Source organism: Limanda limanda, chromosome 20 (genome assembly GCF_963576545.1).
Source record: "Limanda limanda chromosome 20, fLimLim1.1, whole genome shotgun sequence".
NCBI lineage: Eukaryota > Metazoa > Chordata > Actinopteri > Pleuronectiformes > Pleuronectidae > Limanda > Limanda limanda.
The window spans coordinates 7,378,842-7,402,734 of record NC_083655.1 but is presented as its reverse complement, the minus strand read 5'-3'; the positions used below and the strand labels follow the sequence as shown (position 1 = coordinate 7,402,734).

The 23,893-nt window shown below is 44.2% G+C and overlaps 2 protein-coding genes across 2 annotated transcripts; one reads left to right on the top strand and one right to left on the bottom strand.

Moving 5' to 3' along the window:
* The first annotated feature begins 1,061 nt into the window (after positions 1 to 1,061).
* Positions 1,062 to 15,458, top strand: LOC133027261 (collectin-12-like). The gene is made up of 9 exons (XM_061094293.1): positions 1,062 to 1,077; positions 7,004 to 7,126; positions 10,838 to 10,924; positions 11,008 to 12,051; positions 12,355 to 12,852; positions 13,425 to 13,561; positions 13,687 to 13,796; positions 14,358 to 14,503; positions 14,625 to 15,458. Exons 1-9 carry the CDS (start codon positions 1,062 to 1,064, stop codon positions 14,648 to 14,650), a joined length of 2,187 nt encoding a protein of 728 aa, XP_060950276.1. The 3' UTR covers positions 14,651 to 15,458.
* A 1,333-nt stretch (positions 15,459 to 16,791) lies between these two features.
* On the bottom strand, positions 16,792 to 23,298 carry hacd1 (3-hydroxyacyl-CoA dehydratase 1). The gene is made up of 7 exons (XM_061094292.1): positions 23,180 to 23,298; positions 20,306 to 20,423; positions 20,174 to 20,192; positions 19,988 to 20,076; positions 19,574 to 19,695; positions 17,695 to 17,873; positions 16,792 to 16,874 (listed from the first exon to the last, which is right to left on the bottom strand). Exons 1-7 carry the CDS (start codon positions 23,296 to 23,298, stop codon positions 16,792 to 16,794), a joined length of 729 nt encoding a protein of 242 aa, XP_060950275.1.
* Between the last annotated feature and the right edge of the window lie 595 nt (positions 23,299 to 23,893).

Below are 23,893 nucleotides of genomic sequence, written 5' to 3'. Positions count from 1 at the left end.
ACACTAGAGAGCAGCAGCATTGTGGGTGCTCAGGCTCTGATGTTTTGCTTTGTAACCAAAACCCAAGTCACTCCATGAGGCCCCAAATCCCTGAGCTGAGTAAGTCCTTTCTCGCTCTCCACTCCATTGTTGATGCACTGTAGTTTTTTTGGAAAGACGACCTGTTTGTGTAACTGCAGCGAGCGCTGAGTCTGAGCAGAGTCGAGTGGGGGCCTCTGGGCTGTTGGGGGGGCTGGGGGGCCGGAGACTCTTTGGAGGCCGCCTCTGCCTGAGTGCCCGTCTGACCACAGCTCATCTGAAAAGCTTTTACTATCAGCTGAGACATCATGCAGCCCATTTGGCCCTGGGGCATAACATGGAGGAGGCAGGATTTTTAAAAATGTTCTGCATCCATCCACCAGGGGGCGTTTGAGAAGTTATAACGAGCAATAACCACTCATGTCAGGGAGAGGGTTACACAAACTGAATCACTTTTGGGTCAAAAAGCTTAATGCCTGTTCGGGACAATATCTGAAAGAGCCTCAAGCCAAAATAGAACCACATCTTTTTTAATATGTGCCTGATGTAACTCTATAAACCTGTCTGTAGATCAGAGACCTGACAGACGCATTAGATCTTTATGTGGGTCTCCCCCCCACAGTGAGGTGGCAGACAGCTGGGGCCTCGGGGAGCTGCTGGATACTGTAATCCCGGTTGCCTCATGATTGGACAATGTCTTTTTTGGATGTGATACAAAGCACAGTCAGTGATATCCTCTCGTATAGGGACCGCTATTTTCTCTTTCCCATTTTTTACGTGGACGATCTGGCCCGAGTCACAGTTCCTGAGAGGTTCTTGGCTCGCCGCGGACGAATAGGACAGGCGTCGGTAGTTTGGAGAGTTCATCCATCACTTCACATCCTCTCTCCTCTGAGGCCTTTAAATCATTGCGTCTATTTTTGAACATTTGTGTCATTATTTCCAAATCCATCCTCCGTTCGGACGCGTAAAACCTGTCTTCACTCCTTCTATCACACGCAGCCACGAGCATCACGCCTGCCTGTCTCTTTGTGATGAGGCGCATGGTTTCCATCACAGGTAATAAAAGAAGTGGAGCCTGAATCAGGCCACACATGGAGCCTGGAGGACGGTGTCGGTTTCCTGCAGGGCCCCAGAGCCATCCCGTGAACTCAGAACCCTTTTGGCCCTAATTCTGCACTTCCTCTCATTGCGTCATTGGCAGGTAGGGGCTCAGAGCGAGCGCAGGGGGTTTGTTGTCGGACGGGAAATATTGTCCAAGCTGTTAAACAGTCAGTCGTTGGACATCCACTATGAAGGAGAGCTTCTCTTGAGACAACGTGGACCCAGAGGTACCGTTAGAAGAGCTGTTAGCGATGTAACTCTCATTTCTTTGACTATTTCTTCAGAATCCCCTTCATCTTGTTTTCAGCTACAAATCTACAAAGTTTATAAGGGAATCACCAATGATGTATATTAAACCCCCTCCTTGAATGCATTAAACATCTCATATACCTCCTCAGGAGTTATTTCACTTTATATTTAAAGCTGCTGCAATAAGTCACTGGACTTCACTGATTTATGTCCACAAACAGTGGGAGTCATGGGCCGGTGCGCTCGCTGCTGCACATGAAACAGTGCAGGCCACCTCACCGTGCCACTGAGGAAAGCTGAGCGGTGCATGAGTCATTCACTGCCGGGCCTTCGTCTCCCTCCTGACTGAGAAACATCTTGGCTTAGATCATGTTGTGTGTCAGGGATCTTGTAAAACCTCTTTGTTTTGAGTAATGAGGGACAGATGGCACTGACGATGAGGCAAAACAGTGAGAAACAACCAGCTGTCACTGGCATGAAGGACGTGTACTGTTGCTTGATGTGCTGCCCCAAGTGGTCAAACACTTTGATGCACTTTCTTTAGGTCAGAATAATTGCTTTAACACTTTAGTAATTAGTTTTTACATTAAGATACATTAATACCTCAGTCTATAAAACGACATCTTGGCAAACGTTATTTTCGGGAGTCAAATATTGTTGTTGTCAACTTGTTTATGTCTTTTCTAAATTTTACCATTACTTCTTCTGTCATGTTTTCTCCCCATTTCTTTAATCTCTCCTCTCATTCTTCCTTCTTACATCCTGTTTTTCTTCCTTCAGTTTTTCTGTCTATTCACTGTTTCACCTCTTAAAACATTGAGCGCTTTCCTTTCTAATCAGAAGTTGTGATTCCTGGAGACAGAAACATCCCATTCCTTCTCACCAGTGACAAATAACAGTTCAAAACCTTTAACTGTTGCAACAGAGACTATTCCCTTTGTGATTTTACCGTTTAAGTGTTTTCTGACGTCGTCCACCCCTGCAGTTCGTCTTGAACTCCTCTCCCTGTCGCTGGTGCCAGGTATAATTCTCTGATTGCCCTCCTGGACTAGATCTGCTCTCTGGTTCCCGGAAAAGGTTTGAGTGTGTGTTCGGCAAAGCGAGGAACCAAATCGCAGCTTGTGTGACCTCAGCTCACAGCTTTGTGTTCTCATCCGTTACTATAGCATCGTCTCTGCTATTTACAGTAAATAAACATGATGTTATAATGAGCGAGGCCCCATGTAACTGCTGCGCTCGGCTGTGGCCTCATCTCGGTTATTTTGGCTTTTTCGGGGGCAAGCGAAGCGGTCATGTTGATCTTTTGTTTCAGGTAATGAGGCTCAGGAAACGCACAGACTTGGAGACACTTCATCATCCCCCAAAATGTATGCTGTCTGGCTATAATTGAAATATTACAGATCTCGGAGGAACAATGGTTGTCTTTGTCGCGCCAAAATACACGATGACAGGAATCCAGTCTCATGGGTGTGTTGCTCTCGTTTTGGAAAGAGCCTTTGTGTCAGCGGCATTGTTTTTGTTTTGCCATGAGCGACGAAAAGTGTTGTTGTCAGCCTGCGGTCTGAGCACGCTGGATGATGGTTGTCTTGGTGGTTGCGGTCGGTGAGATCCGATTGCGTCTGACTGCGCAGGCGAAGGGGAAAGATGACGAATCGGTGTCCAAATTTATTGATAAGCCGCCAAGTTAAAGGAAACCAAGTCTGTCAGATGTTAAACCGTGAACAAGGAGGTTGGTGTTCACTTGTGTTTTTCCACAAGTTCTCATCTTGCGGACTTTTTAAAAATCTATTGAGAATTTTGTCCCCCAGATATTTTTTTTTTTCACCGTATCTCCAGCCCAAATCGTAGCTATACTCCATGTGCCACAAACCTCAAGATATCTCATCCATGTGTTAGGATTTGTGCATCTGGGCTCCGTTAGTGTGGCAGATATTTGAGAATGTGCGAAAGACGACATTTGTCCCGACTGTCTGGCCATTCGTCATCTCAACAGGAGGTGACTCTGTGTCAGGTCCCAGATGTCTCTGAGTTACCGAATAATGATGTTTGCTCTTCCAGCCGTATGTTACTGGGGATCAAAACCTATTAGATGCTATTCGTCTTCATTAAATACTTACATACTTGCAATTCACGCTATGTGAGATTTAGGTTTTTAAGCATTTGTTTTTTGAAACATGAACTGTATCAAATCTAGCTTGAAATCTCTTTCTCCTGTACCAACAAAAGCAACATCCCAGTAATTAATAACATTCTTTTTTTATAGTATTTGTGATATGCTTTTGTCCCACTGTGTGCATTCCATCAAATTGTTCTTTCAGAGGACAGGAATTTTGCAATACAAGCTGTGACTCAATTCGGGGGTTGCATCCTTTGAGTGGATGCAATCTTGTTTTATTAGCATGTGTCAGGTTAGCTGGTTGGTTCAGTTGAAGCCTGATAACAGATAGCCACAGAAGCGGGAATCCAATGAATCTTGGGATTGGTTTGGCCGGGAAGGATCCATCCGTCGGAGCCTTCATCTCTTGTTTGGAGGGATCCTTCCAAAAGGGCCAAACCAGTTCTGCCGCTGTGATGCAATCAGTCTTTAAACGCAGCCTCCGGAGTTAGCCGCCCCTGAATAGAGACACAGCTGTTCTCAACAAAAGTTATATATCCCAGTAAGTGGTTTTAGTAATAAAATATTATTGCACATATCTGGCTTGTTTCCTATATTGCGTCAACTTGCTGTCATGCTACTCAGGTACAGCCGTAAACCAATATCGTCACCCATGCTGACGATGTACTTGTATATTTAAAAGAAGTACAAGAATGTTAAAGAGGAAACAGATGGTTTCCACACATTTAAATAAAAACACCAACGTTATCCTAAAGCCTACCCTTCGGCCGTTCAATGCAGCATTTGTATCCTTTCCTTATTTGTCTTGCTCAACCAGGAAGTCACCCGCTGGGAAATGAGCAGCAATCAGGTCGCGACCCCTGATGGAGCGCTGGCCCGTCCACTGCTGTGTCGACACTCGGGGCTCGAAAGGGATTACAGCTGCTCCATCTGAAGTCCGCTCCGAGCTGCGAAACCCAAATCTCCCCGTGTTGTTGTTGTGTTGTCAGCCATGCGTGTTGTGTTATGCCAGGTGTCTTCCATATTTGACAGCCAACCCCCGAAACTCTCCACTTATCCACGGAGCATCTGAGGAATCATCACTCAAGAGTGCAGTGAGATGGAAAAGCCGTTTTCCCTGTGTAATACTTTATACCCTTACGAAGTGTTTTGGTATCATTTCAGCGCAGCAGATTTGTAAACACTGTCAGAGTGTTTGGGTTGGAACAGTAACTTTGGGCAGCAGCTCTGTGATTACTGTGAACTGATGAACTGATATGCTTCCTCTATTGTGGAAGCCTGAGCTGACGCTCCAAACATGTCAGTAGTTATGAATGATTCAATGCAATATTGGTCGTGGCCGTATTCCCAACGTGCACTTCCATGCTTACAGTTAAACCGGTGGTGAGGGAAGACTTCGGTAACTCCTGGTATCTCAAACACAGCTGTGGTTACCGCTCTGTGCAACTTGTTCCACAGCCAGGGCTGGAAGTGCTCTCTCAAAGACAAATGTCCTTCAGGCATGAACACTTGTTAATACATTTTAAGGAGCCCACAGAGACGCTTTACGTGATTTGGACGTAAGCATCGGCCATGTTTTGGGGCTCTAAAAGCTGAGGTCACTCTCAGGTGTGTGTGGTCGAACAGAAAGCAGCTAGAACAACACTGCAAGTGCATTTCGCTAATTTCTTTGACTCATATCGTGCCGGTCCACTCTCTGTCTTCACTCCTTTTCAAACTTTTCCTCCCACATAATGAACTCTTGTGCTATCAAGATGTGGAGAATTTGGCAAGAAAACAACAGAAGTCACGATATTTGATCTTGGTTTACGTGCAGATGTCATACTTTCAAACAGTTCGACGGAATTTATGGATGTCGAGATGAGATTTATTTACAGATTTCTCACTGCAGCTTTAGGCAGAAGCAGTAAAGTAGGTCTGTTATTTGGCAGTTGTGTAATTTGTGTTGGCAAGGAGCTGAAACTGTGGAACGCATTAAAGCCCAGTTTAAAGCTGCAATGATCAGTTTTTGCAAGTATGGGTCAAATAACTATATGTAATATGAAAGGGGTCATTTATTCAGATTCTCATGGCTCTCATAAGTGCTTTTTATCCAACCGCAAAAAAAAGCTTTGATAAAATCCCTGTTAGCTCCCAAATCATCAGTAAACAACAAACTGTGAAACATTTAGATGGTGGAGAAAGAAAAAAGAGCTAAAACGAGAAAACTGGACTTTTCCGGTCGCAAGAAACACCAGTTCAAATAAATGCTAATGTTGAAGAAGGAAACTGTTTACTAACACATCTTAGACATGACTGAACCCGACTTGAACCCTAGTATAATTTTTTTAATTTGTGTCCAAACCCGGCACGTTGGGTCCTTCGGGTCCCGTTGGGTCACGATGGGACAAAGTTTGGGTCAAGTATCCACACTCTAATGTGAAAGTCATGCTCGGTGATTAGTGGTACTGTAGCGGTGACGCTGTTTCTGACATTAGTTTGGCTTCTCTGTGCAGCAGTGACTCACTCATCAGAAAACATATACGTCAATATCTTTTTTTATTTCCAAATGCGGTTATTTATTTTTTGCAGGACCTCCCATGCTCTTTTTACGGTAAATCTCGTGTTCTCTGAGGTTGCCAGGGAGCGGAGTGAACTCCCTTCCAGCTGCATTTGGTGTTTAACTTTTTGCTAATCATCACCGATGTCTTCACATCACCGAGGACAAGTCGAGTTGTTAACTTTGGCTTTTAAACCCCCAACGAGGAGCCAGTGAACACTGCCTTTTTAATTTGTTTGAAGAATTACCTCATCATCTAAAACGCGTTCGCAGCTGCATGTGTGGTGAACTCTCTCTGGTGGCGTTCATCTAAATCTGGATCTGAAGTAGTCAGGTATTAACTCTTTATAGTATTACTATACCTTTTATATTAAGGAATGTGGAGTGAATTTCCTTCCAGCTTAATGGAAACCAGAACACCCCCCCCCACACACACACTTATACAACCTTTCCACTCACGCACACTTCCTGAATTGGGAATGAAACACAGCTGTGTGACTGTCAACGCCGCGGATCTCGCCACTCATCTGTCATGGAGGATCTCGTCAGAAAGAAATATTCCACCAGTGTATCCGTCAGGCCTTTTTACTTTGACGCCGTTTTCCTGACACGGCAAGAATAATGAGAAAAGTGCAGACGTAGAGAGTCGCTGCTCTTTTCTGTGGCACAAAGGTTTAGGTCGCTCTGGTGCAACACTCGCCGGGAGAGGAATCTCTGTGGCGGCTTGTTGAGTGAAGACTGAGTTCAGGAAAACAAGCACGTCGCTGAGTGTAAACAAGTCGGTGATGGGGGGGTTGTTTACGTGTCCCCTGCCCCTTCACCAGCAGGGCCCCCCAGGGAACCGCTGGACTCTTTAATGGAGGCTCCACGGCTATTTGTCCAGATGTGGGACTCTGCCCACTCATGTCCTTTTGAGACCTTTACAAAAAACAGCGAAATGTGTTGAATCATGTGTCCTTTTCTTTGTTTCTACACAGCCATCCAGGAGGGCACCCAGTGCACCAAGTGTAAGAATGAATGGGCGCTAAAGACCTCCATCGCTCTGCTCTATGTGCTGTGTACCCTCCTCACCATCGCTGTTGCTGCACTGGGATATAAAGGTAAAGACCCTTCTCCACTGGTCACAAAAACAACTGCAGATAAGCATTAAACATCCCAGTGATGCAGATTGTTTTGTAAATAATGTCCAAATGAATAAGTTACAGAGATCTAACTAATATCAAATGATTTGGTTTCTTCTTCTTCATGCTGCCAGGAGAGAAACAGTGAGTACAGTGAGTCTTTGTCTGTGAAGCATGAGATCAATGTTCTCAGGTGATGGAGTCACTGGTCGATACAGATCCATTGCTCTGGAAAAGTGGAAAGAATATATCCAATGAAAACTGTTCATAGTAGCTGGGACTCTTCAAGTAATGTACTTTTCAACACAATCCCATCTTTGTGTCGAGGTGGAGGCAGAAACTATCTGAAACTATTTACATGACTGCACCACCAGAGGTTAGTTTGTAATATGGATTCAAAAGAACCTTTTACGTTTCAACCCCCTCTGTCTCCACCTCACAAGCTTTCATCGGTTTATTTTACCAACACCCCCAAAGCTCACACCGGCCCGGGGAAGGTCTTCGGTCTTTGTGGAACTGAACTTCCTGGTCGGCTTTTTTCTCCTTTTTTTTCCAGGGTCGTCTTTCGGGGAATTGAACTCTGAATGTTCGTGCCATAATTGTGCTAAACATTCCCATATGTGACCGATGTTTTGTTTTCTCGTCCCCTTCCTTTCAATTTGGGGAAAAGGCACGGAGCTAGCATGTTCGAGGGGTTATCTGTGTGTCTTGAGTACATTAACAATGATGTCCCCTCAGTCCCCGAGCTCGACTCGGTCCTACTTGTTCCGAGCTGCGTGTTTTCCACGAGGCCTAATTGATCCCAGATGAGCGCTGACTGAACTCCACGCGATTTCACTGAAATTGGGTTTTTACTGGCACTGGAGCGCTGCTGTTTCAAGGGAACCACGGCTCAGCCTAAACACACTCCCAGCTCCAGATGGTTATGTAGAGACCCAGAGTTTTCTCTACGCACTTAACACGTGTGCTTCTCTCCGTTCTCCATCGCTGACCCACACAAACGTCCTCTGTGGGTTTTTTGTTTTGATGCGAGACATTTTCAGTGACCTCTTCCTTTTCCCTGCAGCCCGTTGTCTTGATTGACGTCCGGGCTGCGGAGGATTTAAATCTCATTGATTTCTTCAAGGTCTGGAAGGAAAGTGACTGGAGGAGAGGACATGACCCGTGTGGTTTACCTCTCATCCTCTCAAGAGTCATTTTAAATACGCACACGAGCGGTGTCATAGAAGCAAAGCATCCTCAGTGGTGTGGTAGAGAGGAAAGTGGATGACCCTGGTTGAGTGTCTCCTGTAATAAACTTTATTTGTACAGCACCTTTCATACAAGAAATGCAGCTTAAAGTGCTCTACATACAATATAGATAAGAGATAAAAATAAGTAAGAAGACTTTCCACTTCTTCCCACTATCCACAAGAACAGCTGACATATCCCAGATGCGAACACCAGAGTGTTTCATTAAATATGTGCAGAAGAGTTTACTCTTTCAGTCCTGAGTTGTGTCTTGCAGGCTGCAGGTACAACCAGCAGCAACCAGATCCTGGGCTGCTGACTCTTTGTGGCCTGAGAGGCATTAAAAGTTTATCCCCATCTTTTTCAACATTAGAACATGTACAGTAGTAGTCGTGCATTGAGGTTTAAGATGCTTGCTCAATAAAGCGTGGAGTTTACAATTCACTCACTGCATCGTAACTATTTATTACTATTTCTGACTTTGTGCATATAGGGAAGTTGGACTTTACAAGACATCCTGGACTGAGTCGACACTCAGTTTCAGGAACCACCCACACAAGAGCTGGAGAGACTTCACTCTGGGTACAGCGTTTTTAACAACGTTTGAAGTCTTCTGCCAAAGTAATGCTTCCCTCTGAGGCCCCCGATGCAATTCCAGTTTCTTCGCATGTGTTTTTTATGGTTAATTTTGCTGCAGGGTGATGCAGCGAGTTTCTCTGAAGGCCGGCACAGGAACAGAACGTGTGGAAAAGGCCCAAAGGTTTCTGTGTGTGGGAGTCTGTTTGTGTTGGTTTCAGTTTCCAGTGTGTAAGTGTCGTTGAAAGAAACAATGTGCCTCAGGTGGACGTGAATCAAAGTGTGTTTTGTGCTCTAGAGCGCTGGACTGTACTTCCTGTGTTTCTGGAAATATTCACCATTTGGTTTTCTGTGTGGAACATTTCCTGTCCAACTGATCATTCTCTCTCATGACTGAAACCTGAAAGTTGGGATTCTGATTCATCAAAGAGGGCGAAGAAAGGACGCAAAAAAACGCTCTGACTATATTGTTTGACGTCTGTATAGGGAAGAATACATTTCCATGTGCTGCTGAAGTTTTTAGATTTAAAGGATGTTTTTACATTTTGGGAAATATAGTAGCCTGGATACAACGTGAAATATTCAGCATGGATTGGTCCACAACAGGCAGTCTGGCCATTTTCAGGAAAATGTCTGAAAAAACTTTTTTCTACCACATGACGGATGTAAAACTTGAAAAATATAACATCTCAGGATTAGAAATAGGAGCAGTATGTATAGAAGACGTTGACAAAATGTAAACTTGAAAATACAATACGATTTGAGAGGTTTTGGCGATAATGGGCCAACACCGGTGTCAATGAGTTAACAACAAAACCGTGATCTCCTCACCGGAATTTATAAGTTATGTCCTATCTCCTGCTGCTCTCCCCAGACACTAGCCCTCACCAGAAATGTTCCTGCTGTTGTGAACTGGTCTGATCTAAAGAAATCTCCTCCTGCATTCTTCTGATGTGAAAGTCCAGAAAATTTCCTGACCCAATTTTCCCGACTTTTTTCCGGAGTTCATATCTGAAAACGGCTGGAGAGTAACAGAATCCAACAACAGATTTGCATGTAACAACAAACAATACTATTAACATGTATTGTTTGTTAAATCAGTACAAAACTGTGTGTAGTGTAATAGCAAGCAGTTCTGCCTGTGGCTGTGGCAGCGACATCCTTTATGCTAAGCTACCTGGCTGCTGGCTGTAGCTCCATATCTGTGTGGAATCATGTCTTTCCCGTGTCGTGACCTCTGGAGGTGGCGGCCCTGTGGCTCAACCGCCCTCCACACAGCTTCGACACAGTTTCCCAGCAGAGGAGCTCATGCAACTACCAGTTAAAAGAAGTGTCCCCCTGGCGAGGCTGGTGGTAGATGTGGGCTGATTCCCTGGAATCCCAGACACATTCCAGAGGAAATGAATGCTGGTGTCGCCGGTGGGGGCGTGAAGAGCCTCCGTGCCACAGCGTCTGTCTCCTCTGGGCCGTCTTTGATCCGTTCTGTTTACTGAAGACACCCCCTAGGTCACTTCCTGTCCCCGGGGGCCTCAGCAGTGTCTCCCCCGTCTCTGTCATTGATCACTCCACTGCATCTTTGCTGAATCACAGTTTCCTCCTTCCTTCCTGTGTCTTTTTGTCAAAGTTCTACCTCTTCTGTCTCGGACCCTGAATGTAATTGCATTACCTAGAACCCCAGAGATTATGATAATCAATTCTACCATTATTACATGCCTACAAGATATGTAGACGCATCTCTTATTGTATATGTCAGTGAATTTCATTGGTTTCCTCTCTGATCCCTTTCATAAATGATGTCTGTGGTTGCAGGCAGTTCTGCTCTGTTAATAAAGGACAAGGCCTGTGATGAGACCGACTCACCTTTGTCCTCCTGCTTTGTTTCAGTGGTGCAAAGAGTCGACAGCGTGTCTGAAGGTATCGCAAACTATGGAGGGAAGATAGTGGCTGTGGAGACTGATTTGAAAAAGCTCGGTAAGTCTGGAGTACAGACGCAGGATTAACACTGAAGTGAAACTTACAAATGATTTAATCGATTGTGGAAATTTCTGCTTTAGACGATCAAACGGGAGAGAAGTCGGAGAACACCACCACAGAGATCCAGACTTTTAAGAACAACATCTGGACCCTTCAGCGGCAGCTTGCTGCAGTGGAGGAACACATCCACAGCGATCAAGTTAAGCTGAGTCAGCTGCAGAACATTGGCTCAGACATCCAGAGCACCCAGGGCTCCATCCAGGGTGTGCAAGAGAGCAACACAGCTACCTTACGCTCTGTAAATGGCACCCTGCAGTCTCACGGCAGCCTCATTGAGAGTCTGCAGGAAGACACGGTCCAGCTGCAGGCAGAACTGCAGCAGCAGGTGAAGCTCCAGAACCAGGCGCTGTTCAGCATCAGCAAACTGAACCTCACCCAGGCCCAGCAGAGAGGCCTCATCGGCGCGCTGCAGCGCTCAGTGGATGACACCAGCCAGGCCATCCAGAAAATGCGCAATGACTTTCAGAACCTTGAGCAGACAAGCCGACAGACTCGCTCCGACACCGAGTGGCTTCGGGGTAAAGTGGAAAAATTGGAAACCTTGGCCAGCAATGCCTCGACTCTGGCCAGGGCCAACACCGATGGCTTGGAGGATGTGGGATCACAGCTGACTTTAATGTCCAACCAGCTCCAGAACACCAGCAGCCTGGCTGAAGCTCATGACCAGACCTTGAGGGAGATTATGGATCAGCAGAGGGACTTCAGCAACCTCACGTCCACCAAGTTTGACCGGCTGGAGGTTCGCCTGGATGAGTCCGAGCAGAGTATGGACCGCGTGACCGGCAATATCAGCTTCACCACGCAGCTCTTGGGCGCCATCAACCTGAACGTGAAAGACTTACGCTCTTGTTCCGTGACAGTCGGCCGTAACTCTGACTTCTTGTCAAACCTCAACAATAGCATGACAGAGGTGAGGACAGATGCATCAGGTCTGAGGTCACAGCAGGAAGAGCTGGCAGCCCGTGTGGACAAGGAAGTCACCAACCTCTCTATTGTCATGGAGGAGATGAAACTGGTGGACAACAAGCACTCGCAACTAATAACCAACTTCACTATTTTACAGGGTGAGGGATGTATGGCTTCAAGTAAATACGATAATGTGCTAGTACAATGACTAGTACAGTAAATATGAAGCTTGAGCAAGCAGCCAGTTAGCTTAGCTTAGCACACAGCCTGGATTCATGAAGAAACTGCTAGCCAGCCTTTGTCCAGTGGTAACAAAAATGTAAATTAGAGCTTTTCCAAGAGTTGTATTAAAGACTAACAGGCTAAGCTAACTGTGGCTGGTTTTAGCTTCACATTTATCGCATACTAGAGGTGTCAACCTGGAGTGGTGTAAATTTTAACTAGTAATTTTTGTGTTACAGGTCCCCCTGGTCCCAGAGGGTCAAGAGGGGACAGAGGATCTCAGGGGTCATCTGGTCTGCCTGGCCAAAAAGGAGAGAAAGGGGAAAAGGGTGGTTCAGGGATACAAGGACCCAAAGGAGAGAAGGGTATTCCAGGATTACCGGGTTATCCAGGGTCAAAAGGTCCACCAGGCCAAACTGGCAACCCTGGGTCCAAGGGCTCTCGGGGGTCAGGTGGCCGGGCTGGTCCTCCCGGAGGTAAAGGCGAGCCAGGTTCTGCCGGTTTGCCTGGAAGAGATGGACAGTCTGGCCCGCAGGGGGCACAGGGCCCACCAGGTATCAGAGGCTCAGTGGGACCAGCTGGGGAGCCAGGGTCAAGGGGCCTGCCCGGACCACTGGGGCCTCAGGGGCCAGCAGGGCCACCGGGACATCCAGGGATCCCATTCCGGGTTCCATTAATTCCTATGGACCCTGTGTCTTTGCAGGATGAGGCAGTAACTCCTACACTATGGGCCCCCGGTAATTTCCCTCATTATTTTGTTGTAACATATTTGCTCCGATGTAGAGATCAAATAATATAAGTTGCGTCTCTGTCAGCTAGCATGACAATATATAGGAACATAATAATGTGTAATTCAAAATGTGAAAAGATTCAACGTATTCAAATGTTCTTTCTGTCAAGCAGAGAGTTACTTGCAGGAACTGGTTATCTTAGATTATCTTATTGCTTATCTTAGCTTAGCTAGGGCTGGGAACAATGGGAAACAGCTAGCCTGTCTGTCAGGGAACGAAATCCCCCTACAAGCAGCAGCAGCTTTGTGGTAAGTGATGGGTGGTAGCAAATATACCTGCTGACTGTAGCTTAATTCTGTATTTACCATACAAAAGAGATAAGTTTTAATCTACTCCTTGCCTCTGCCTTGAAGGTAATGTTTTCGTTTGTTTGTTAGCAGGATTAGGCAAAAACTGTTTTCCATGAAATCTTGTGGAGGGCTGGGATGCGACCAAAGGAAGAACACATTAAATTTTGGAGTGGATCTCCTTCGTGATGCCTTTCAATTTGGTAAATGCCATCGCTCCCTGTTTTGCAGGATGCCCGGCCGAGTGGATAAACTACAGAGACAAGTGCTACTTTTTCTCCAAAGACTTGCACAGTTTCGATGATGCGAGAGCGACGTGCAAATCCAAATCTGCTTCGCTGCTGATCATCAGCGACATGGAGGAACAGGTGACTAGTTATGACTCCATTTCTGTCCCTGATCAGCTAATGAAATTCCCTAATCGGATCTATTTACATGTCATTGCTCCGTAATGTGTCAGGTAATGATGTTTTCTGTTCTTGTGTGACCTCAGACTTGGCTGCAGAAGCAGGCGTTTGGAAAAGGTTATTTCTGGATGGGCCTGACCGACAGGGAAGAGGAGAATGTGTGGCGCTGGTTGGACGGGACTCAACCTGCTTTCACGTCAGTATTATATCAAAAACTTCATCTATCATAGGAAAGATTTTCTGTTCCTGGGATGGAGATCTCATTTCAGAGCACAAAAATCACTGCTTTCCAATGATAATAACAAGCACTGAGCATAGAAATTTAAAGATTAAGCTGCGGGTTCTGCAGTTCCATGAAATAACACCAAATAAACACTCACATTCCTGTGAAAATCTCTAACTTAATGGTACTTCTAGACTTGCAAAACTCCCATTTCTCAATCCTGCTGCTCCTGCAAACAAAAGACCTTAAAATTCATTCAACCGTCATTTACGCAAGGTCCAATGAGAGCAGTGACTTTTCTTGGACTGGACAACAGAAGCACTAATCCAACATTCAGGCAAACATTGAAAGTTGTGAAATTCATCGGACCAGTATTAAATCAAATCTGAACACAGAAACCTGGGATTTGCACTTTTGCGAATAAGGAAATACCCAATCATGGAATTCCTCCTTTTTTCTTTATCCCGTTGCATTGGGTTTCAACTGCAGATGTAATAATGTGATGTAAGATCGCCCCCTGTTGTTTGCCTGCAGGAAGTGGAAGCCAGGTCAGCCTGACAACTGGGGCCATGGGCATGACATGGGAGAAGACTGTGCCGGGCTCATCCATGAAGGGTTATGGAACGATTTCCTCTGTGAAGATCTCATAAGCTTCATCTGTGAGATGGAAGCTGAGGCTCGTACGTCGATTCCCGTCTTTTCTGTGCCTGCTTTTGTTTTGTTTTATTTGCAGTTGTTTTCTTCTTGCTCAGAAATTTCCCCGCAGTTGTGTCCTAATATTGTTCTGTATTCTTTCTGCAGTTCTTCTACGATCACCCGGATCATAGCGATGTCTTGGCAGCAAGCTTGCAGTGAGCAGCTAGACTTCCCCTGTGTAGGACAGGTCCACGGACGCAGCTCATGGAGAGAGTCCTCACGGAGAGAGCAGAGGGACAAATTTGAAATGAGCCTGGGGCTGCAGCGGAATCTCTCCGACACTGAAGAGATGCCTTTCTCCTCCAGAGTGAAAACCCGTCCAACTTTACCAGCAAGTGCAATACAGCAGGGCGACCACAGACGGAGGAGACTTTTAATTTTTCAAATTAACCAAACCATCAATATATATATTGATATTTTGGTTATTATATTTTTTATGGTTATTTGAGATGCATTCAATAAAACTGTATTCTATGAGCAACTGAGTATCTGAATGTATATATCATTATGCAACTTTTGTAGGAAAACAAATTCTATGAAGCCAAATGGACTTAACCGTAGTGCTTTATATAGCATGTAACATGTGTTGTCTTGAAGAGAATATAAAAGGTACAAATACATGTTGCTGATGTGCTATCTTTGAGGAACTGGTATCTAACCTCACGAATGTCTATATAGCATTTTCATTTATATGAGTACGAATAAATGAAGTATTTACACATAAACAGAAAAAAAAGTCCAAATCAAACGTTACAGTTTAATACTCTGTGTATGATGATGCAGTATTTTGTGATTATGAGATTTATTTTTCCTTACTACAGACATGTATGTTTATATATATATTTGAGAATCTGTGGATCCTACCTACAAATAGAAAATGTACCATTTTCTGCCCTCAGGTATTTCCTGTTTTAAATAAACAACAAAAACATTTGATTTTAAACACTACGAAAGATGAAGGAAACACTCAAAAATAAATATGTAAAACCCGAGAGATGTTTGTTAGTTTTTTTTTTTCACACACGTTCAGATATGAGATCGCTGATACTTAAATTTCTGCTTAACTAATGTGTGAAGGTCATCACAAAGCTCTCCACAGTATTGTAGGATTTAGTTTATTAATTTTGCACAAAAAAAAAGGTATTTTCACATTTCTAATCTTTTTTTTGACACTTTTGTAGTTTTTCTCCTCTAACCCAGAGTATAAGCAAAGCGGTTGATTTTCTTAGATATGCAGTTGCCTATGCAGTTCATCAACTAACTTACATGTCCTCTCAATCATTTTCACATCCTGCTGCAGGTCAAAACTCCAATTTACAGTCCGTCCTTCAGCTGCACAGAAGATTGAAACGATCTTACAATAGCACCTTTAGTAGGAAGGGAATCTAATTACCTCTCTATCAACATGGACATCAGGTTCTCGGTTAAAAAACAAAACAGAAACAGCGACTGGAGATGCTCACGTTAAATTTGAATTGCAGCGCTGCAACTTTTCCAATGACTCAGATTACACTCCTGTAAATTAATCTGACAGCGTAAACATCAAGGCAACATAAAGTAACGCAGGAGTCGAGCCTAGTGAGACAAAACATTTAAGTTTGAGCTGGGTTCGCTCTAAGTGATACGGTATGTGAATAAATCATCGTGTTAAGAAATATACCTGTTTTTTTCACATTGCATCATTTAAAACATAAAGGTAAAACAAACGTACACAAAAGAAGCACCGTATTGTCTAAATGTAGATTTATTGTTTATGATATGATGAATATTTTTCTGTTTTACAGCAACTCTATGTTTGTATAAAACCTGTGGTGGTGGAAATACACCTGAAAAAAATAAAAGTGCCAATTTTGTTGGCACATGTTTAATTTCAAATTTCCCCGCACGCCTCTCGCACGCCTCTCGCCTCGTTCTCCTTCAGGGTGAAAGTGTGGTGGCTCGGTTTTTTTCGTGTTTGGTGCAACAAGACGCGGCGAGGCTGATGGGTAATTTCATGCTGAGACCCAATGCCAGGCTTCTGTCTCCAGCTCCTGCAACACTGGTTTAGATTGTAAACATGTTTCCGATATAATCATTCAGGTTAGGAATCAAACCTGTAGAGAAACAACTTAGGAGGAGTTATCGCTGGTGGTCGCCGTCCTCTCCGCGGCCCTTCCCGTCCTGTGCAATGTAGAGTGTTAACGGCGAGTGAAGTGGGTGGTGGGGGAGGAGGGGTGAGGGTGAGGGAGGTGGAGGCAGGCTGGCTCAAACAAAGGCCCGAGGTGGTGCACGTCTAGACGTCCTTCTCCACGATGACCTCCCCGTGAAGCACCCTTCTCCTCTGCCGCAGCATGTGGAAAAACAGCTGAGGAAACACTGGGGAACAAGGGAAAAAGGACGAATCATAGAATAAATACTATTATCCAGGTAATTTTCCCGGAGTTCACGTCTGAAAGCGGCTTTAGAGCTGAATTAAACCTGAAAATCACAACTGTAACAGACATACAACAGTAAACACAGCCTGGACTAAATTCTGAGAGAAAAGCAGGACACTGGATATATTTTTATGAAACAATTAATATGCCAATAACAATATAAACATCTGTGTATGTAGTTCAATACAACATCCAAAAAAAGGCGATTGTCTTGTACTGGATATTGTTCAGGTGTACAGGTATAGGATGATTCCTCTGCTACATTTAGCATCAATCAGTTGATAAGACATCATTTGTGAAATTAGGTTTAATATTTTAAGAAAACTGTTTAATTGCTTCCCAGTAGAAGCAGGAACATAATGATACTGAAGATATAGTGATGCAACATTTCTCTCATACCATGTATTCAAAAATACCCCTCTCTTTAAAATGCACTAGTCCATGTTATAAATCACTGGGACAGTTTGATGACAGGACGGGATTTTCATGACATTTTATATGGTAATTTTATCTTTGAACAAAATTCTGAAACAAATTTACCTTTAATTATCTTCAGGAGACAATCTCTAGAGTATAAATGATCAAAAGTTTTTCTATGCTGTCAACTCCTCGACTATTTCAAATCACAAATCCCTGGTCTCTTATTTAGAAACGTGCACGTTAGCTTTATTTTCTGCAGCAGGGAAGTTGAGGCTCATGGGTCCCAGGGCATAATCCCTGAGGCTAAAAAAAAACAGTGTCAAAGTGAAAATGCTGCTTACGTGGGATGTAGGACAGCATGACGGCGATGAGGCAGTAGTAGTAGTCAAACGACACGTTGTACTTGTTGGGAAGCCTCATGGAGTACATCCCGGACCGGCGCACAAACGGCAGGGCGGCGTAAATGGTGAACAGCTCTCCCACGACTCCCAGAGGGTACAGGACGATGAAGAGGTTGTATCTGGGAAGGAAAAGAGAGGCATGTATTTAAAATCCAGAAGCGTCTCACACACACACACATACACACACACACACAGTTACAGGGATGTTAACACACTCACATGCATGGTGAAACAAGCCCGCCCTCCCCACTTTGTTGCCCGGGGAAAAAAGGTTTATTGTGGCACGATGATGTAGTGAGTAAAGCTTCGGCCTCCGACAACTGTCAGCGACTGGCTCGCTGCACTAAATGGTCGACTGACAGCGGCCTTGGATGGATTTTGACAACTTGGCATACACACACACACACACACACACACAAATGAACACACACACAGTCCCTTGTGTTGGATGATAACTGATGTTTACTCTGTATGTCGGCTTTACTTTTATAGACTTGTGAGAAAAGTTAAGAACCAAACATCAAACTTTGGTCCCATAAAACTGTGTCATCTCCTCGTCTTTCTCTCTGCAAAGGTCTGTACCTGCACTACAGTGTGAGCTGGCGACTTGGTGACGGCTCCAGGCCTCCCTGGGGCGACATGTGCCATGACTCAGGACTGCAGGAGATCCTGTATTTAGTCAAGAGCGGAGCAAAGGCTCGAGGGAGCGTCTCAACGGATGTGAGAGAAATGTTGGGCGAACATTCCATGACCAAAACAGATGGTCTTAAAAACGGGAGCAGCTGAACATGAGCCCCTCTCCGGGGGCCTGGCGTCTCCGCCATGCTTAAAGAAAGAGGCGAGGGGGTGGGGGGCAGGGAGGAGAGGGCCGGTCGGCACAAAATAAAACAAAACACAGGAGGCTATCAAGGAAAAATGAATTATCACCTGATGATTACACCACACACAAGAGGGGGACGAATATTTAAATAAGTCAGAACCCAGAGATCGTCTCACACATCTCACACAGTAAACAACTTTGAATTTCACTATTTTGATGCCACATCCCTCTCTCTCTCTCTCTCTCTCTCTCTCTCTCTCTCTCTCTCTCGCTCTCTGGTGCCAGGCCTGGGTGCTGGACAGATATCAATGTGTACAGCTGACCGACGACTCCGATTTCAGCTGAGCTACTGTAGCGAGGCGACGCCCGGCCAGACTGCCACGTCACAAGAGCTCTTCGTACAGTAGAGAGCAGTGGGTCACGTCACCCGGCGGCCCGGAGATATGACCGACATCACGACATGTCACTCATCAGGAGAAATGTCTCCTTGTTGTCGTTCTCATGCTCCAAACTAATGATATTTTGGATTCATAACTGTATATTTCTCCATTTTTAATTAATCAACGTGGATTTTTTTATTCAATCTTGCCGGTGTATTTAGAAAAAAACATGTAACCTTACAATCCATCATTTGTTTTACCTTTAATCTACAGTTAATAATAAAAACTATCTGATTAAACCCTGAAATGATAAGGTTTATCATTATCAGTGTTGTCAGAGTGTTGGTAGTTATTGCACCCAGACAGAGAACGGCTAACAAGGTGCTAATCAATAACCAAACACATGCTTGTTCTCTCTGTGTTAGCCGAGCGACAAATAATACACACACACGACTCTGCTACTTCCTGGACTTTAAGCCGGTCTAGGCTCGGGGGGGTGAGGCAAACACGCCAGGGGTTAAAATCGCCGGATCACACACACGACATGCTCAGACCCAATGTCTGACTCATTAATGACAAGTCAAGCTCATCCCAGCCCCGGGGCAATGATATTCTCCACCTGGCCCATTTGATGAAGTACGGCAGGTGGTGGAGCAGGTTGAATGTGTAGTAGGAATATCTGGTGATCTCCGTCACCGTCCACACGACCAGGAATAGGATTACGCTCTCTTCATTCTGGATCTTCAGTTAAATCAGGGAAATGGCAAAGTGAGAAGTTTGCATGAGTCAAACCTGCTGCTGTTATGTGAGCAAAGATAAGAAGTGTTGAAGGTATAAAACAAAATAAGCTGTGAAATAGAAGCTTAATTAAGTAAGACTCCAGACCCGGAATCCCTGAATTTACTTGAGATTACACATCTACAGTATATTAGTTTGCATTTATACACTCTATTGTATGTGTTCTGGTAATACCACTTAAGTTATTTTTGTGCATTTTCTCACTGAGAAATAAATTGTGTTTATTGGAAGTCACCTGTCTGATGCTGTTGGTGATGAACCAAACCATGAAAATCCGTGAACACACTTGAACCCCGGTTACGATCACAGAAGTCCTCACGATTCCTACGGTGCAGCAGGAGAAACCAAAACCAATTATTAGCTGACATGTAAGTAAAAATGTGCCTGAATTTGAATGAAAGTGACTAAAATCATCACATACCAATGGCACAATGTCCCACCTGTAAGAAGAGATACGCGAAATTAATTGTATGTATAATATTCTATCCCATCTCCTTTCTAAATAATGATCATGATCCATTCTTTCTATTCAGCGTTCTGCTCGGTGTCTTACCTCAACTAATGCAAAGGTCTGGAAGAACTTGAGTGTCCTCGCGATGCTCCTGTACAGACCCTTGTGTGTTCCTCTCGTGATGTAGAAGCGCATCATTGTAATCGCCAAAACCAGCCACCTGCAGAAAATAACAACAATAAAGGCTCCGGTTAACATTGCTGAGAAAAATGGAAGGAACCTTGGATCTTCTCCAGGTGCCTTCATTGTTATGCAAAACTCAATGTTTGTTATGCATACTGATAAAGTCTCCAGCATTACTGGTCTTGCCAGTTTTGGGCTTTGGACACTAAAACACATGCAGACAGATATTTTGTAAAGTATCTGAAGTCCCAGTTGCAGCATCGACACCATGAGGACACCGGGTGCAGAGGTCATGCTCGTAATTTAGTATGAATAAAGAAAAATGTGAAACTGTGCCACATAACCACAGAGAAAGACTATGTGCCGATAACCCGTGTGGATCCATCTTAAAGCAAAAGTTTAGGTGAACATGAAAACACAGTTTAATTCTCTGCATTTTCATCGAGAGTGAAACTTACAGAAGCCTCACGTTATACATCCAGTAACAACATAACCAAGCACAAAACTTTCAAATCTTTTTAACTTAACTTTAACAACTACAGCAAGTGAGTTTAAGGTGAAATCCCCCTTCAGTGCTGACTTGCATCAAAGTCTTAAAGGTTGTTCTTATTCTCCTTGTGATTATTCACCTAATCTACAGTAGAGTCTGAGTCGTCATCATGAAACTGCTTGTTCCTGATTTATTATTAATTTTCTCTTGCTCAACCAACCGATCAACTGTTTCTGCACAAATATACAACTCAATGGTAAATGTTTATAAAAGGTGTGAATATCACACCTTCAGTTAAAACCTGCTCCTCCTGCAACATGTGACAGATTCAAACATTCAGTCAACAACAAATATTAACACGTGCACATTTAAATTAAGGCTGTTTTCACTGATGGGAAGCTTCTGTAGATGTATGGATCCTTTTCATCAAACTGAGTCCTGACTCTGCAACGTACAAAACACAGTGGAACTGAAACAGTGGAGGAGGAGATTCCTTCATAACAAACCACAGCCATGAAAGATGATCTCACAGAGCTGTTTACAGGGTCACTGGTATTAACAACTTAGTAGGTGGACCGCTGGATGGGGAACGTACGGCTGCAGCTAATGATTATATTTGTGATTGATTAACAACACGCTGAATATAAAAATATGACAAAATGTTAAAAAGAAATGCCAGTTACAGCTTCGCAGGTGACTCCATAGTCCAAAAAGTAGATATCAACTTAGTATTCATATAACCATGCATATAGAATGATTTAAATATTTAATAAGAAAAGCTGGTGAAAGTGTGGCCACAAATCAATTAATTAATTCAGTTACAATAAGAAACTTAAATTCTAGCTGTTTTAAAGCTAAAAGCATGTCTATTTTACTATTTTCATTTGTACTTATGATTATATTGCATGTTTAATTAATCGTTTTTGTCATAGATTATCTTATCTTACTCTGTTTCATGTTATTAAAGTGTAAGTGGTGACAGCGAGTTCAGCTGGTGTCACAGTTCTGAGACTTTTAACCTAATGTTCATTCTGCGTTTTTAAATTATAGCTTTATTGCTTTTGTAAAAATATAAACGACCAACATTAAACTTAATTTTAGGGTGTTTACAGGATAAGAACGTGACATGATGGATGATAAACCACAAATACTCTTCAAAGTTGTGTTAAAAACCAAGTAAATTAAGTTTGTCTAGTAGAGCTACAAAAACGACACCAATATTATTATCACAGATTAATCATTACCTGTGGCAGCCTTCCTAAAAACCCAAAAGGTGTTAATTTGTCCAGTCTGGGCTACTGTAAAAAACATGGAGGCCTCCGTAGAGAGGACCCGCTTCTGATGTAAATATACAATAATTAAATATAAAGGGCTGGTTCTAGGGTAAAGAAAAAAAACAAGTCGTGCAATTTAGATAATTAAAGTGAAAACATCACTAGGTTATTTTAATATTGAATTTCTACCATTAGATCCCTTTCAACTTTTAACTTAAATAGCACTTACTTATAGCATTTTGTTGTTTTGATTTATTTTTGAAGAACGTGTACTTTCTTGATTCTTGTTGTTCTTGGTTTGTACCCTCGGGGTTGAATGCACTTATTTCAAGTCGCTTTGGATAAAAGCGTCAGCTGAATGAAATGTAATGTCCTGTCCCTGGACCTTTAAGGTGCAGGAAAACTCTAATGCACATTTTATTGGTCCATAATAAAAAGGGTTAGGGTTGGGTTAAATGTGTAATATTTAGCACTTTCTCAAACCCATCAGAGCAGCAGATATGAAGCTGTTATTGACAATCGATCCCCTGAGAGTTCAGATAAGTGTTGATCCTCATCTTTCCTCTTTGACAACAAACGACACAAACTTTGTTTGGAAATCCACTGATATTTCCAAACAAAAAAATAAGTTTGTGTTGTTGCAGATAAAAGTGCCGGATGAGCGTTTCCCAGGCTGAGCTCCAGTGTCACTGTCAGTCCGGCTATACTTATCACTGGGAGCTGTGGGCCTCCGACAGCAGGCGCTCAGCCCTATTTGGACACGGCTGCAGCGCCAGTCTGTCACTTCAACCCAACACCATTCATTCAGTTTAACCCGGGTTAGTTTTTTAACACGTTTCCCTCAGTGTCACAATTCCTTCTGGTTTCCCCTCTGAGTGCATCTGGACGGATCCAGGGGAATCGAACATGCGCACAGTCCTATGAACAGCCACAGGCGCTCCGGGGAGTGGTGGTGGGGGGGGGGTTTCATGGACCCGATCAACTTTTCTCTTATTAATAGGGGGACGGGTGGGGGGGTGGCGCACGTACCCGGCGGTCATGGCGATGTTGTAGAAGGTGAGCCATGCTGTGGCGACGGCGCTCTTCGTCCGCTTCTTGTTGTTGTTCTCCTTCTCCTCGACCGCGCCGTCCTCCTCGCTGGACGCCATGGCACCGGGGGCAGGGTGGGGGAGTCCGGGAGGGGAGGTGGACAGCTGGGGGGCTGCGAGGGAGGGGAGGGAGCAGCGGGGGGTCGTCCATCCATCTCTATCCGAGCCGATCCCCCCCTCCTCTCTCTGTGTCTGTCTCTCTCTGCAGGGACAAGTGCGTGGCCTGCCGGTGGCTCAGGGGCTGGTACAAGTCCAAACAATCTAATAAAGTTAGTCTGTCCTAATTCAAACTTTAGTAACTCCAGGGGCGTAGCTAGAAGCTGTGGAGCTCCTGGGGGAATACTACTGGGGGGGGCAATTATACAGGAAATGGGCCCTTTAATTATCTCCTCACCACTATGCCAATGGAGGGGTGGGTGAAGTGTTTGAGTCACTTTTTGAATTTCAGGTGTAAACAGCATTGCAGCCAAATCCAATATTAAGATTTAAGATACATTTATTTGTCCCAAACACAAGCCCACTCATGCAAGGAGGGAAATTTAACCTCTGCTTTTAACCCATCTGGTGCAGGACACACAGAGCAGTGAGCAGCCATGTACGGCGCCCGGGGAGCAGATGTTGGGGGAGTAAGGTGCCTTGCTCAGGGGCACTAGAC

Bases quoted from the DNA above. Each gene is read 5' to 3' on its own strand.
- LOC133027261 (XM_061094293.1), top strand. The intron at 12,853-13,424 runs GTAATTTCCCTC...CCTGTTTTGCAG, and splicing joins TCCTACACTATGGGCCCCCG to GATGCCCGGCCGAGTGGATA. The intron at 13,562-13,686 runs GTGACTAGTTAT...GTGTGACCTCAG, and splicing joins TCAGCGACATGGAGGAACAG to ACTTGGCTGCAGAAGCAGGC.
- hacd1 (XM_061094292.1), bottom strand. From the start codon at position 23,298: ATGGCGTCCAGCGAGGAGGACGGCGCGGTCGAGGAGAAGGAGAACAAC. The intron at 19,696-19,987 runs GTGACTTCCAAT...ATTTAACTGAAG, and splicing joins TCACCAACAGCATCAGACAG to ATCCAGAATGAAGAGAGCGT. The intron at 16,875-17,694 runs GTAAGCAGCATT...CTTGTTCCCCAG, and splicing joins CATGCTGTCCTACATCCCAC to TGTTTCCTCAGCTGTTTTTC.